Source organism: Delphinapterus leucas, chromosome 11, assembly GCF_059928025.1.
Source record: "Delphinapterus leucas isolate spDelLeu-1000000601 "Yukka" chromosome 11, BTC_Dleu_Yukka2, whole genome shotgun sequence".
NCBI classification, from domain to species: Eukaryota; Metazoa; Chordata; class Mammalia; order Artiodactyla; family Monodontidae; genus Delphinapterus; species Delphinapterus leucas.
Window position 1 is genome coordinate 21,859,891 of NC_143139.1, and position 13,249 is coordinate 21,873,139.

The following is a 13,249-nucleotide window of genomic DNA, read 5'->3' on the forward strand; positions in this document are numbered from 1 at the left end:
CAACTAAAGAGTAAATTTCTAAACGTAATTATTTCCTTTGTGCCCACCTGAATGGTCAAAGTCTTTTTGCCCAGATAAAAATATAAAATAAAAATTCCAAAGTGGAAGAGTATACCAATTATATTTCTAAAACAGATCTCTTACTGTAAGGAGACATCAACATAATTTCATATTTCCAACCATTTAGTTACCTAGTTAAAACACAATACACACATATACGCACACACTCACGCATTCACAATACAGGAATGGTAGTAGAAAAGGTTTGCAACAGCACTTATTGTATCTAGTTTAAAAAAAGAAAAACATTAGCACATACGGGAAAAACTATACTCACCTCTAAAATGTATTTTTTTAAAAATTCTACAAAATGCAGCTGATGCTAAAACTGAAATTAATTTTCCCTTAGCAAAACAGTTATTATCAAATTCTTAAGCTACAGTGCACTCTGTACAACAATTCTAGTTAAATCTGTTTATCTGCCTCCTAAAAAGTGAAATGAGTATATGCATAGAAGGTGAATGATTCCGCACAGACTCTTACAATAAGAGGAGCTTGATACAATTTACAAATTTGCAAGAATGTGATTACTGTCGGGACTGAGAAGTCTGCGTATTTGATGAAGGAGTTAAGTTCCTTGGTATATATCTGACATTCTTTTTGCTGCTCCTCAAAATCAGAAATAAAAGATTAACTACAATGATTTTTTCCTGCTGAGGAAAACAATAAAATCTAGTTAACTCAGCTGACAGTAAGTTTTTGAGTTAAAAGATGGAAGATATTTTAAAAATAACTCAAGGCATCATTTCTTAAAGATCTTTATTCCGTATCAATCCACATACCAACTTTCAAATCAAGAAGCCTCTGTCTGCCTGCACTGTTCAATGTGTAAATATCACCTACCCCACCTGGGCATTCATAAAGATCACAGCTCTCAATCAGATGCTATGCTGTTTGCTGAATGCCACATTTCCACAAGGGGCTATCTACCATGTCATCTTATAAATCATTGTTTAGAAATTTTATATATAATATTCAGGCTACTAGCAACTCAGACCATGATCACAGGGTGGGTCTTGGGGAGCTCGGATATTGATCTGTAGGTTTGTAAAAATAAATCTTAAAAATCTGTACAGCTCTTGCATCATGTTGTTCCCTCACAGCTCAGTCTAAAATCTTCAAGCCTTTCCTTAGCAGCTCACTGAATAAATGGCTTAGGCTTTCCAGTACTCATGCACACAAATTTTATCAAGAACAAAACTAAAGAACTTTTCATTTTATTTAGTTGAATATCTGAGAAAACAGAAGAGGTGTGATTGTAAGTCGTATCATCTGTTTGGCTCTAACATGCGAGTTAAGACCTCAGGAGCCAAAATGTTTGGGTGGGATACCAGCTCTCTTCACCTACTAGATGTGTGACCTCAAACTCTATACCTCAGTTCCTTCATCAGTAAAAGAGAGATATAATACTACCTATGACAAAGAGTTAAAGATTAAATAATATAAAGAGGAAGAGTGTCTAATTTTCAGGAAGCTCCCAATAAATGCTAGCTATCATTACTTTATAAACACCAGAGCATAAAACTACACGAGAGTAGAGGTGATTTCTAGATCCCTTTGCAATAATATTCCAAGGATATATGGCTCTTCAAACCTGAACATTTTAAGAATATTGAACTTGACTAAACATCTTTGTCATCCTGTAGATTACATGTATTGTCAGTGTAACTTACGAGTAGACAGGAATATATTCACAGGGGAAATTATGATTGGCATTCTAAATAGGTCAACTTCTTTGACTGCAATGTAAGGAAAGAGACCGTAAATCACCAGTTCCACAGGCTACCAGGGAATATTTTCAGTACTCATTATCTTTTCTAATTCTACAGTACAGAAACTACGAATTTTATATATTCAGGATCAGATCTTATAGACATCTTTACTATTTATGATTTATATGTTTCTCCCTTTTTATGAGAGGGAATAGTTTGTAATGCTCTATAAATCTTAATAGAATTAATATACTGAAGAGTGTAAGGTGAAGAAAATTGACCCCCCCCCCAAAAAAAATCCTTAAAACCAAACCAATCCATTGAACCAAGTCCTTCCTATTTCCTGCTCCACCTTCCACCAGCCCACCTCTATCCAATCCACCCAGCTCCTTCTATCTCCTGACCACCTCAGGTGAACCCTTACTCAGACCTGGACCTAAAATACCTCGAAGTACACAAACCTAAGGTGTGATGCTATAATTAAGCCACACTGTGGAGCAGCACACACATTCTAACAGGTCTTTCTATTTTGTGGTAGAGAGTCACAGAAATAAGAGTAAAACAGCATGGCGCTGAGGATGGAGAACATTAGAAATCATACTGCCTTAAAGCCATTTTAAAAACATTCCTTCTCTTCTCTTTCCCCGCCCACATTTTCCAACATACATTTTTTTTTAAAATGCAAATAAACATGCCTGCTGTTGTTACCTTAAAGGAGCCTGTCAAACAGAACCCATCCCAAAGGAACACTGAGCGTCCAAGGTACAGTTATAGATATCCTTTGTAACTTTTTGCTTTTCTACCAGAATCGCCTAAACAAACAAAACTTTATAAAATTTTTATAAAACTTAGCTAACTTTCCCCCTTTGGGACTTTCAGTATACAATTTTCATGTTTTAACCTTCAATAAAAATAAGTACTGTAACTTATAACAAACGGTACAGAGGTGATCACTGGATTTCACACAGACATGCCTAATAGAAAATTCAATTTTCATTTACTTATACTACTCTTTGCAATCTTCAAGATATTGCCACCCACATCTTCTCTCTCATCATTTTGGTGCAAAGGAACACGAAAGCAAGGAAGAATATTAAGTAAAATTAATCTAGGAATTGTAATCAAAGGGATTACAAATTGTAAATGTTTTTAAGGTAGACTAAATACCAGATAAAATGTAGTTACATAATGATTTTCCTTAATATATCATACATAGAAGGCTAATAAAATCAGAAAACTCAGTCTCAAAGTCGCAAATTGCTTTAAGGACATCTGTTTCAACCATGAAGCAAACTTGCTTCATTGCTCTATTTTTAAATTTGCACCAGCTATACACAGACACACACACATACACACACACACAACTTCCAGTATCAGAGACCAAATAAACAAAAATGAAAATGGAGATTTTCTTTTAAGGTAAGATTTTAAATTTAAATAAGTGAAGTCTCAAATGTAGTATTTGGATAGCTTGTGTGAAAAACCCTGGTGTGAGTTTTCTGTTTTAGTTCTGAGATATCTCTTGGGAATGCTTTGATACACAGACAGAAGAAATCCAGTTGATTAAGTGTTAGACAACCAGGTATTAGGTAATGTATGTAACAATGCAATTCATTTCTCTTGAGTCCCTCCACATTACAAACCTGGAGATAACACTGCCTGCTCTATATACTTCCTAGAACTGTTGAAAGGTAGCAAAATATTTTAAAATACTTTGGAAACAGCAAAGTGCTATACATTCAAAGCATTTTTTGTCATATTCATTCACATGTAAACTGCCCTACATTTTAATCAGCCACAGGTAAGCTCTCCATCTACATTCTACATGCCATTTCTCAGTGTCAGTAAAAGGATCATTGTGATAGACTGGATAATGGCCCTCCCCAAAGATGTCTATGCCCTAACCAACCAGAACCTGAGAATGTTACCTTACACAGCAAGTGAATTTTGCAGATGTGATTCAGTTAAGGATCTTTTGATGGGGAGATTATACTGAATTATCTAGGTGGTTCCTATGTAATCACAAGTGTCCTCATAAGAGGGAGCCAGGAGGGTCAGAGTAAGAGAAGGGGATGTGACAATGGAGTCTGTGTGTGTGTGTGTCTGTGTGTGTGTGTGTGTGTGTGTGTGTGTGTGTGAGAGAGAGAGAGAGAGAGAGAGAGAGAGAGAGAGAGTGGGGGGAGGGGGAGTTGAAGATACTACTGCTGCTGGCTTTGAAGATGGAGGGAGAAGCCATGAGCCAAGGAGCACAGGAGGCCTCTAGAAGCTAAAAAAGGCAAAGAAACGAATTTTCTCCTAGAGTCTACAGAAAGAACGCAATCGACACCTTGATTTTAAACTTCAACCTCCAAAGCTGTAAGATAATAAACATGTGGGTTGTAAACCACTAACTTTCTGATAAATAGGAAACTAATATGATCATGAAAGCACAACCACCTGTTATCCCAGGACTGATATTCACAATTTTTTTCTGAGAATACACGATAAGTTGTAAAATAATAGCTTTGACCAGTTTCTGAATCTGTTTCCCAAGCCCATTTCCCCCAGACTGGCGAGTCCTTTAGGTCCCCTCCACTGGCACGGATAACGGAACACCAGCTGTGTAAGATGGGCCAACTGACAACATGTAGAGATCGTCCAGGCCTGTCTCTTTCCCAGCATAGGTATTTGAATCATTCTGGATCTAATATGCTTTTTTAAAAAATTTCTTGGGGGAAAAACGTCTTCTCCTTCCACTGGTAGAAATGCTTCTCATTCTAAAACATTTAGAATGAAAAAGTTGTCTAAGATGTAGAATTCTTTCAGCTAAAAATTTTTTTCTTACTCTGTCTTTAGTAAACATGGAAATTAAGAAATGATACTTAAAAGTCTCTTTCAGGTTTTTCTTTCTAAGTTAATGACTACACTTCCATATTCTTTAATATTTTCTTAGAGGTTTTCTAAACCTTTATCTATTTTGGATATTATATTCTGCTATGTTCCGCCTGCCTATGACTTAAAATCTGGACCTCTAAACATGCTGGACTTTCTTAATAGTGATATACACCATTTGTAAAAGTTGGCTGTGATCTAATAAATAAGATTAGGCAGAGAGGAAGGAGTTCCAGTTTAAGCCCTGGTTCTGACACTGCCGTGTGACCTTGAGCAAATCACATAACCTCTCTGGTCTCAGTGACGTCATCTATAAAACAACGAACTTGAACTAAAACACCCAGATGCAGTGTCTTAAAAGAGAGGTACAAAGTATTTTGCTAATTCTATTGAGAAAGTAGTCACCTCTGGCAAAAACAATTGATAAGTACTCCTCATTAGCTCCTTCACAAAGATAACACTAGGGATACTGAGGCTTGTTTGGACTTTAACAATCCTGATTCCGGATGTAGCAAGCCTCAGTGCAGGGAAAGCCTGAGGGACACTGCAGGCACACTGAGTGGCACAGATTTTGAGAGGCTAATGGATGAGGAAGGGTGGGGGGAAGCATAGGGGGCACCATGGAGAGCCTGGAACACCAAGGCAGTGCAGAGCCCCTGAAGGTTCCTGAAAGGCTCTCGTGATCTCTGCAGATTGTGACCGGAGTCCACTAGCATGTGAAATGTACCCCGTGGTGGCCCTTAGCAAGCCATGCCATTCGCCACCTTCTCCCCAGTGCCCAGGCACAAGAACCAGCGCTTAATAGTTGCTCACAGGGTGTGTTGAGCTGAGTGAATGAGCCCGAATAGCCTTTCTCAGTCTGACCCTTTCCCTGAGGACTGTGTCCTAAGGGTGCCATGCATATTATGCGTGATGGGAATGGTGTCCTTGGAGTTATGGAAACAGCAGCCCTGCCTCCCTTCAGGAGGTCTCAGGGAGCTGGGCTATTGGAGTTTTCTAGACAAGAGGAAATGAAAGGCTGAACTAGTGACAGCCCTGGGAATGGAAAGGAGAAACAGTTGCCAGCATGATTTATTTTAGGGTGGTTTGGGAGATGTGCTGAAATACTCTTGACCAGTCAGAGTAAAATGTTACTTGATTTCTTCCCTATTTTCCTTTAGAGAAATTCAATAATAATCTAGTGTATAAAATTGGAAGGCTTATTATGTATATCCTGAAAAGCACAAGTTACTTTTCATAAACCTCACTCTTCTGTCAAAAATTCATATGATCCCATTTTTCTACCTTTAGGATCTAGTACGTCAGCCAAAATCAAACCATCTACAGCAATATTTTGAGGAACCAAAGAAAAACAACAAAAAGTCCCAAGGAACTCTATGTACCATTTTTTTAAAGGATACCATATACTCAAACTTATAAGCATATTTCTTGAGTCCTATGTCACAGAAACATTTGCTAAAACTGCACTGACCACCTCACCTGTATTTTGATGTTTCTCAAATATAGATTAAATGAACTAACACAAAGCTGAAGTCATTTTGATTACTGAAGAAACATCTGATTCAGGTGCTGTATTTTAAAGCTATGCCCCTTCTATTAATATCCAAGATTCCACTGTATTTCTTTTCTACAAGAATACTTTTTTAAAAAAAAACCCTACCACTACAATCTTTTTGGAAGTAGATAGCATATACATAAATGAATAAATAAAAATAAAATCCTTCCAATTTTAAACACAGCAGACGATCAGTATTTACAGAAACAAACCAAAAAGATTATTAAGGAGCATGGTACAAATTACGTTTGATACCTAGCATAAAAGTAAAGGGTAAAGGTAGCTAGCTAAAAAACCTACACTAGATATATATTTTATATTTAAGTGTATCAACTTGGGTATTAAACATGCTGCTAGCTAACTCTTAATGAGCAACTGAGCTGTCATTTTTAATAGCAGACTGACAATTATTACCTATAAGTTGATATTCCCTGAAAAGTCATCTGTGCAATACTTACATTAATACAGTTAAGAATAGAAACTTACAGTTGCATTTATTTTAAAAAGTATTATTTTATAATACTTGGCATAATATTATAGAAAATGACATGAACATATATTTACAATGAAAAATCAACATATTCCAAAATGCAGAGACCATTTCAATACGCAGCAGAACTTTATACAGAATCTTAATAACGCATCTCAGTTGCTCATTGTTAAAAAAATTTACTTGGTCTGTTGATGTTATATGAGAAAAATATACATAATCAAGATAAAATATGATAAAAAATAAACCAAATACTTGGGCCATTCTAATCTTAGTTCCTTCTCAAATCAAAGCAGACATGAGAGTTGAATAGCATAAAAACTCAAATTATCTAATTCATCTAAGTACGTGACACCATTAATACGTAATGCAAGGAATTATATAATAGCCTATTGTAATTCATTCATTATAATATTCTAGAAATTCTATTTTGTTTTCAAATACTAAGAAAAAATTTTAAATACCTCTTCCACAAAGCTGTCTTTCTTCTCTAGCATTTCTCGTAAAGTTTGAAGAATTTTAATGCACAATTTTTCTTCTTTCTCCATCAGTTTCTTTGTATGATTGATCAACCTTAAAATAAAACATTAAACTTTAATAGGACAGTGGTTTCTCTTCAAGCTATATACTAACATCATACGCTAGAGGAAAAAAAATCACACTATTATTTGAGAGTATAAAGCAAACCAGATACATGTTGTCGAAGTTTTAAAATTATACTTCAGCTTATAAGCTTTGTATTATAAAACCTTTGTTTTATAGTCAGTTTATCCCAGTGCACATGGATATCTGCAGTATATTACATTTTATTATATTATGTCATACTATATTATTTTCTATGTACTATATCACATTAACTGTATAGTAGAGTAGCAGTACACAACTTTGGAACCCTAGCATTAATGGGCTGCTTTCCAGTTTCCATTAATAATAATTGTTATTTTTCACTGCTTGGGCTTGGTAGAAACAGGCAGTTTTTGTGATTAGAATAAAAAAAAAAAAAGTAACATCAACACAGTCTACCCAGTTACTATTTTTGCTATAATTTGGGCAAAGACTCTAATTAATTTTACAGTGGTGACTTCTGCACTGGTGCTCTGTCAAGAGAAAAGTTTGCAGATCACAGTTCTATAACTCTCCAAAAATTCAGAATCAAGTAAGACGTTCAGAATCCGAATTTACAGCTTAGCACATATAGCTCACGTTGTTAAAAAGCTGGTTCTCAAAATGACCCTGTGAGATGTGTCCTCCTAGAAAAACAAAACAATGTAGAATATAACGGAATGATCTGATTTCAGTGACATAACAGAAGTCCTGAGGGACAGAGCCCTGAGGAAAAGTGAGCTTTCGCTAGATAATATCCAGGAGTGCTTATCAGCTCTCAGGGTGAAGTATGAGGACCTCCCCTGGATTTTCTCCATTCATCCTCACAGCAAGCTAATGTAATAGTTTCTATTATCAGGCTAATTTTGCTCATGAGAAAACAGAGCCCCAAAGAGAGAAAGTGACTTGCCTCTGGTTACACAGTTGTTCAGTGGTGGGATCTGGAAATAGACCCCAGGACCATCTGACTTTAGAGCCAAAATTCTGAAGCACCAATTTGTGGAGACAGGACCCTTCACTGATGAAGAGTCCTGACACACGCTAGGTTGTACACAGCTGCCTCGAATGTGACACGGTAAGTGCTATAGCAGAGGCAGTGGCAAATGCCATAAACTGGACAAAGAGACAATTATATTCTGTTGGGGGAGCTGCTTAGGGCTGATCAGAGAAGGTTTCGGTGACAAGGTAACACTTAACTATACAGATTTCACCTGGCAGGGAAGAGTGCAGAGAAAAGGCATCCTCGCAAAGGAAATGAACAAAGGGCAGATGCAGAAAGCTGATGGCATGTCCAGGGAAGAAGTACTCCAACTGCCAGCTGACACTTAAAGACGTGGAAGAGGAGAGTGTAAGAGGTGCAGCCTGAAAAGACGGATCTGGGGATATCGTGCTAAAGAGTCTGGAATTTACGCTGTAGAAAATGGGGAACCACTGTGTTAAAGGACTTGTATGGCCCTGCCTACCTGTGACAAAGATACATCAGATGGAGGTGGGCACAAGGGCACAGAAGAGTGAGAACAAGCAAGAGATGAACAGGGCATGTGATGGGGTAAGGATACCAAAAGCAATATTGAAACAAAATAGCCAAGACCTGGCAAACGATGACATACAGAAAGTGGAAGAAGAGAGGGAAGGGAGATCACAGATGCCTGAAATGGGTGAGTTGGGTCAGTAGATGGAATATGATACTTTTAAATGACACCTATTTCACACTGTGAAGGAATAGTGATTTCCTTTTAGACATGTTACATCTGGGCAGGGTGCTATATGTCCATGTGGTCAGGCACAATTATTGTTCTAAAGTTCTCCTGACAAGAAAAAAAAAAAACCTGCCTCTCTAAAACCTCAGCTATTTAGTCTTTTTTTCCCCACACGATATAGTCTTTAAAGATATGAAAATCATTTGATGGACACTGTAAATTTCTTTTGATTTTTTTTCTCTCTTAGGCTATTTCCATTTTCTTTAACTTTTCTTTAGATAAAATATTTAATTCACTAACCATCTGAAAATATCAGTGGGAATGAATGAACACTTGCTCGGGATTTACACAGGTATTCGTCTATCATATAATGTTTGGTTGAGTTAGATCAGGTGACTTTCAAATACTTTTTTCTATGAACCCCACCATGCAAATACATGTCTGTGAGTGCATTTGTAAAACTAATGCAAAAGTTACCTTTACTCTATAAGATGCACTCTGATATTCTGTATTCTTTCCTAATTCATTTTTTAAAATTAACAGTTGCCTCTTCTCCACAAGTCACATACCACAGTTTGGGAAACACTGAGCTTCTTCCTTCATAAGAGAGGAGTGAGTGCTGATATGAATGAACTATAAGCAGCCACCATAAAAGCTAACACCCACAATGACCTCTTCTCTTCTTTCTTACTCTATGTGAAATCTGGTCCTTTCCTGGGGTTTAGCCCTCGCATTCTCCTGCAGACCCATCTGACTCAACAAGTTCCAGGAATTAAATTCATTTGAGGAAGTCAGGAGGCCCACTTAAGGTCTACAGCAATTAATGAAGTTGGACTCTAATTTTAATAGATATCTTTGCAAATAAAACTCTTGGTTCTTCCCAGAATTAAGGAAGGAGTAAGTAAACAGATATCCCTGAGCCTCTGGCCATACTACAATCACACACATACAAAAGAACAAAAATCTTTTCTCTAACCACTACACTATGTGTGACACCCTCTTCCTCCACCTGGGTGTAGGACCTGTGATATATTCCCGTTATCATATCACTCTGCTTCTGCCCTTTGAATTTACCTAATATTGCAACAGATTTGCTTCATCTTCAGCACAGGTCAATATTTTCTTGATATCCTGAGTTACTTCATATTACCTTCTTACAGACCTATATCTTTACGTTCTAGACGAGTGCTGTCCAACAGAACTTTTTCTGTGATAATTAAAATATCCTGTATCTGGGCTGCCTTAGTTGTTGGCCACTAACTACATATGTCTATTGAGTACTTAAAATGTGGCAAATGTAACTGAGGAACTAAATATTTTATTTTTATTTAATTAATTTAAACGTTCATTTAAGTAGCCATGGATAGTTAGCAGCTACTGTATTGACACTCTGATTCTTGACACTCAATCAGCAAACTCTTGTTCTAAAGGGCCAAACAGTAAATATTAATAGTTTAGGCTCTGTAGGCCATGCAGACTAGGCAACTAGTGGGTTCTTCTACAATAGTATGAAAGCCGCCATAGATGACAATATGTAAATAAATGTGTGTGGCTGTGTTTCAACAAAACTTTATTTGCAAAAACGATCAACGACCTGTGAGCCAGAGTTTGCCAATCACTTGTCTAAACTATCAAGTCTCTGGGGTATAGCTATAGTATCATATGAATATACTGGAGTTAAAATTCTCAGGGTTATTACCCACTTTTTAGCCTATATTCTATACATTGATACCTATTCATGGGAGGTTAAGTATATTTGTCAAAGACCCTATTTTTATACTAGGCAATATCTCTACTTAATTTTTTTTCCCAATGGCTTCCACCATCATCAGTTTTGCAGACACTCTGGACCTCTTCATCTAAAAATTCTTATTAGAAGTCTGGCTAATGTCCAGACAAACCCATTCTTCCCAGGCCCCTTAAGATATAGCGATCAAGGGGCTTTCCTGGTGGCGCAGTGGTTAAGAGTCCGCCTGCTGATGCAGGGGACACGGGTTTGTGCCCCGGTCCGGGAAGACCCCACATGCCGCAGAGCGGCTAGGCCCATGAGCCATGGCCGCTGAGCCTGCGTGTCCGGAGCCTGTGCTCCGCAACGGGAGAGGCCACAGCAGTGAGAGGCCCGCATACCGCAAAAAAAAAAAGATATAGTGATCAAAAGCCAAGAATCCGTGATTCTGGCCATAATACAGAAACCCACCTATTCTTCAACATGACCCCTGCAGTCAGTTCTTTGCACCCCATACCTTGTTTTCTCTCCCCGAATCCCAGCTTTAACTGGTAAAAGAAAGAACATACTTCTTGTGTCTCCACAACCTTCAATTTCGCCCTCAGTATGTCAACAGAGGAGGCTTTGAGACCATTTCAGTTGTATCCTCAACCGTACAGGGAACAGGCTGTGATGGATAATGGTCAAGAGGGTTGGAAGCCTCTTCTGACTCTCCATCCAGATACTCTCCCCAAGGTGACCAAGCACCTCTGACTGGCCATCTTGAGTCTACATGTAATTACTTGCGCAAATCACTCAGCCAAGGGTCCTCAACATTAAGGTCTGTCTTTTCTTTCTGGAACTACTTACACTTTTTCTCACAACTGCTTTTATTTCCTTAAGAATTGTTCCTTTACCATTAAAATGAAAATATGCTACGATTGACACATCTACTCTAATAGACCGGACAATACTGAGAGAAATACGTAAATGAGAAAGCTACAGATGAGGATCATCAAGGCATCATGGGAGGTGCTGGGTGGAGACTTAACAGCTCTTCCCCCAAGCACGCCTGGGCCCCAGCTTTCTCATCTCTAAAATGAGGCTCAACCTCGCAGAGCACTTGTGCAGATTAGATAACACACACAGGATAACAATGCACATAGGAAGGCCTCAATAAATGCTACTACCCTTTCCTTCCTCTCTCTGCTAATGAAAATCAGTGACTTTAAACAGGAATCTTTTAAAACTTCATACCATACAGTTATAGAAAGGAATCAGAACCAAGATACTCTTTTATGTGATATTTTGTGCCCAATAATGACATTTCATTTTCAGCAAATATTAATAAATATAAGTTGAACGTCACCAAAACAGAATTTCGGTTGAATCAGACTAATTTTTTGGAGGTATATTTTAACACGGATTTTAGACCTTTTACATGCCCTGTGAACTGTCATCAGGCATCAGCAGAGTAAAAAGCAGGGACGTCAGAGGCCAGCTCAGTGTAGCAGCACCTGCAGCATCTCAGGCTGTACGCACTTACTTGGACATGAAAGCACCGCATCTTATTCTTGCATCGCTCCCCTCAGGAAACAGTAGCTCTGGACTGTACAGCACATCAACCAACACAGAGAATTCAGCCTGCATCATCGGGCTGAACTGTTGCTCCAAGGACGCCACTACATCCTAAGGAATAAAGCACAAGAGAGACCATGTAAAGACCTAACTCGGATTTCATCCTTTGAAGATAGGACAACCTTAAGAATACTAACCAGGAATGAGATGTGGGAATTTCAGAGAAGAGGGACCCTACTTCCCACGGTACCAAATGTCTGTGCTTTAAGTATAGGCTGGTTTTCCGTATGAAAACTGTTTGAGTCTCCTTTCCCATTTATACTATAAGGGAGGGGTGGGTAGCTATATGATTTCTAAGGATATACAGACAAGATGATAAGTCAGTAAAGCCACCGTTACAAGCACTGCAGTGTTTAAGATTGCAATAGAGACGATGCAGGTATTCATCAAATTGGGGTATGCTCAGCAAACAGCTAAAAAAGACTTCATATATGTCATTGGTCATCCGGAACTAACCATTTCTTCCAACGGGAAAATTCCTTGACGTATTATCTGAACCAGCAGTAGTACTGTACAAGGGTTCAATGGCACTTAATAGTATTTCAAATTATATTTTTTGATAGACACTATTGGTCACCTGCCAATAGCCTTTCCTCATCCTCTTCCTTGCTAACAGAATCTCCATGTTATTTCTCAGTCAGGTAACAACATTCTCAAGGAGATGAGCTCCCTCAGCCTAAAGACAAGATTGATTAGTTTAAGCCAGTCATGGTCATTCCATTTCCCCTGCCAGTAATTGATTAGGAATGATTATGTGACATAGTCCTGGCCAGTAAGACATCTGGTGAAGTCTGCTGAGTGTGGGGCTGTGTATAGAGGGAGGACGGGGCAGATTCTTTAGGAACTACCTATGATAGTAGAATCTACAGTATACTTGATACTACAGTATACTTGAGATAGTAGCTATCTCAAGAC

The 13,249-nt window shown here is 38.1% G+C and overlaps 1 protein-coding gene across 4 annotated transcripts in view; it reads right to left on the reverse strand.

The window, feature by feature from the left end:
- Positions 1-13,249, reverse strand: part of ITPR2 (inositol 1,4,5-trisphosphate receptor type 2) — a 562,910-nt gene that overhangs the window by 212,150 nt on the left and 337,511 nt on the right. For all 4 annotated transcript variants that reach the window (XR_002645176.2, XM_089919972.1, XM_022577817.3 and 1 more), the window contains 2 exons: positions 12,243-12,385; positions 7,153-7,261 (listed from right to left, as the gene is read on the reverse strand). Coding sequence is in view for 3 of the 4 variants with exons in the window: in XM_089919972.1 (XP_089776098.1) it covers positions 7,153-7,261; positions 12,243-12,385 (252 nt within the window). In the remaining variant the exon portion in view is untranslated. The remainder of the gene's footprint in view (positions 1-7,152; positions 7,262-12,242; positions 12,386-13,249) is intronic.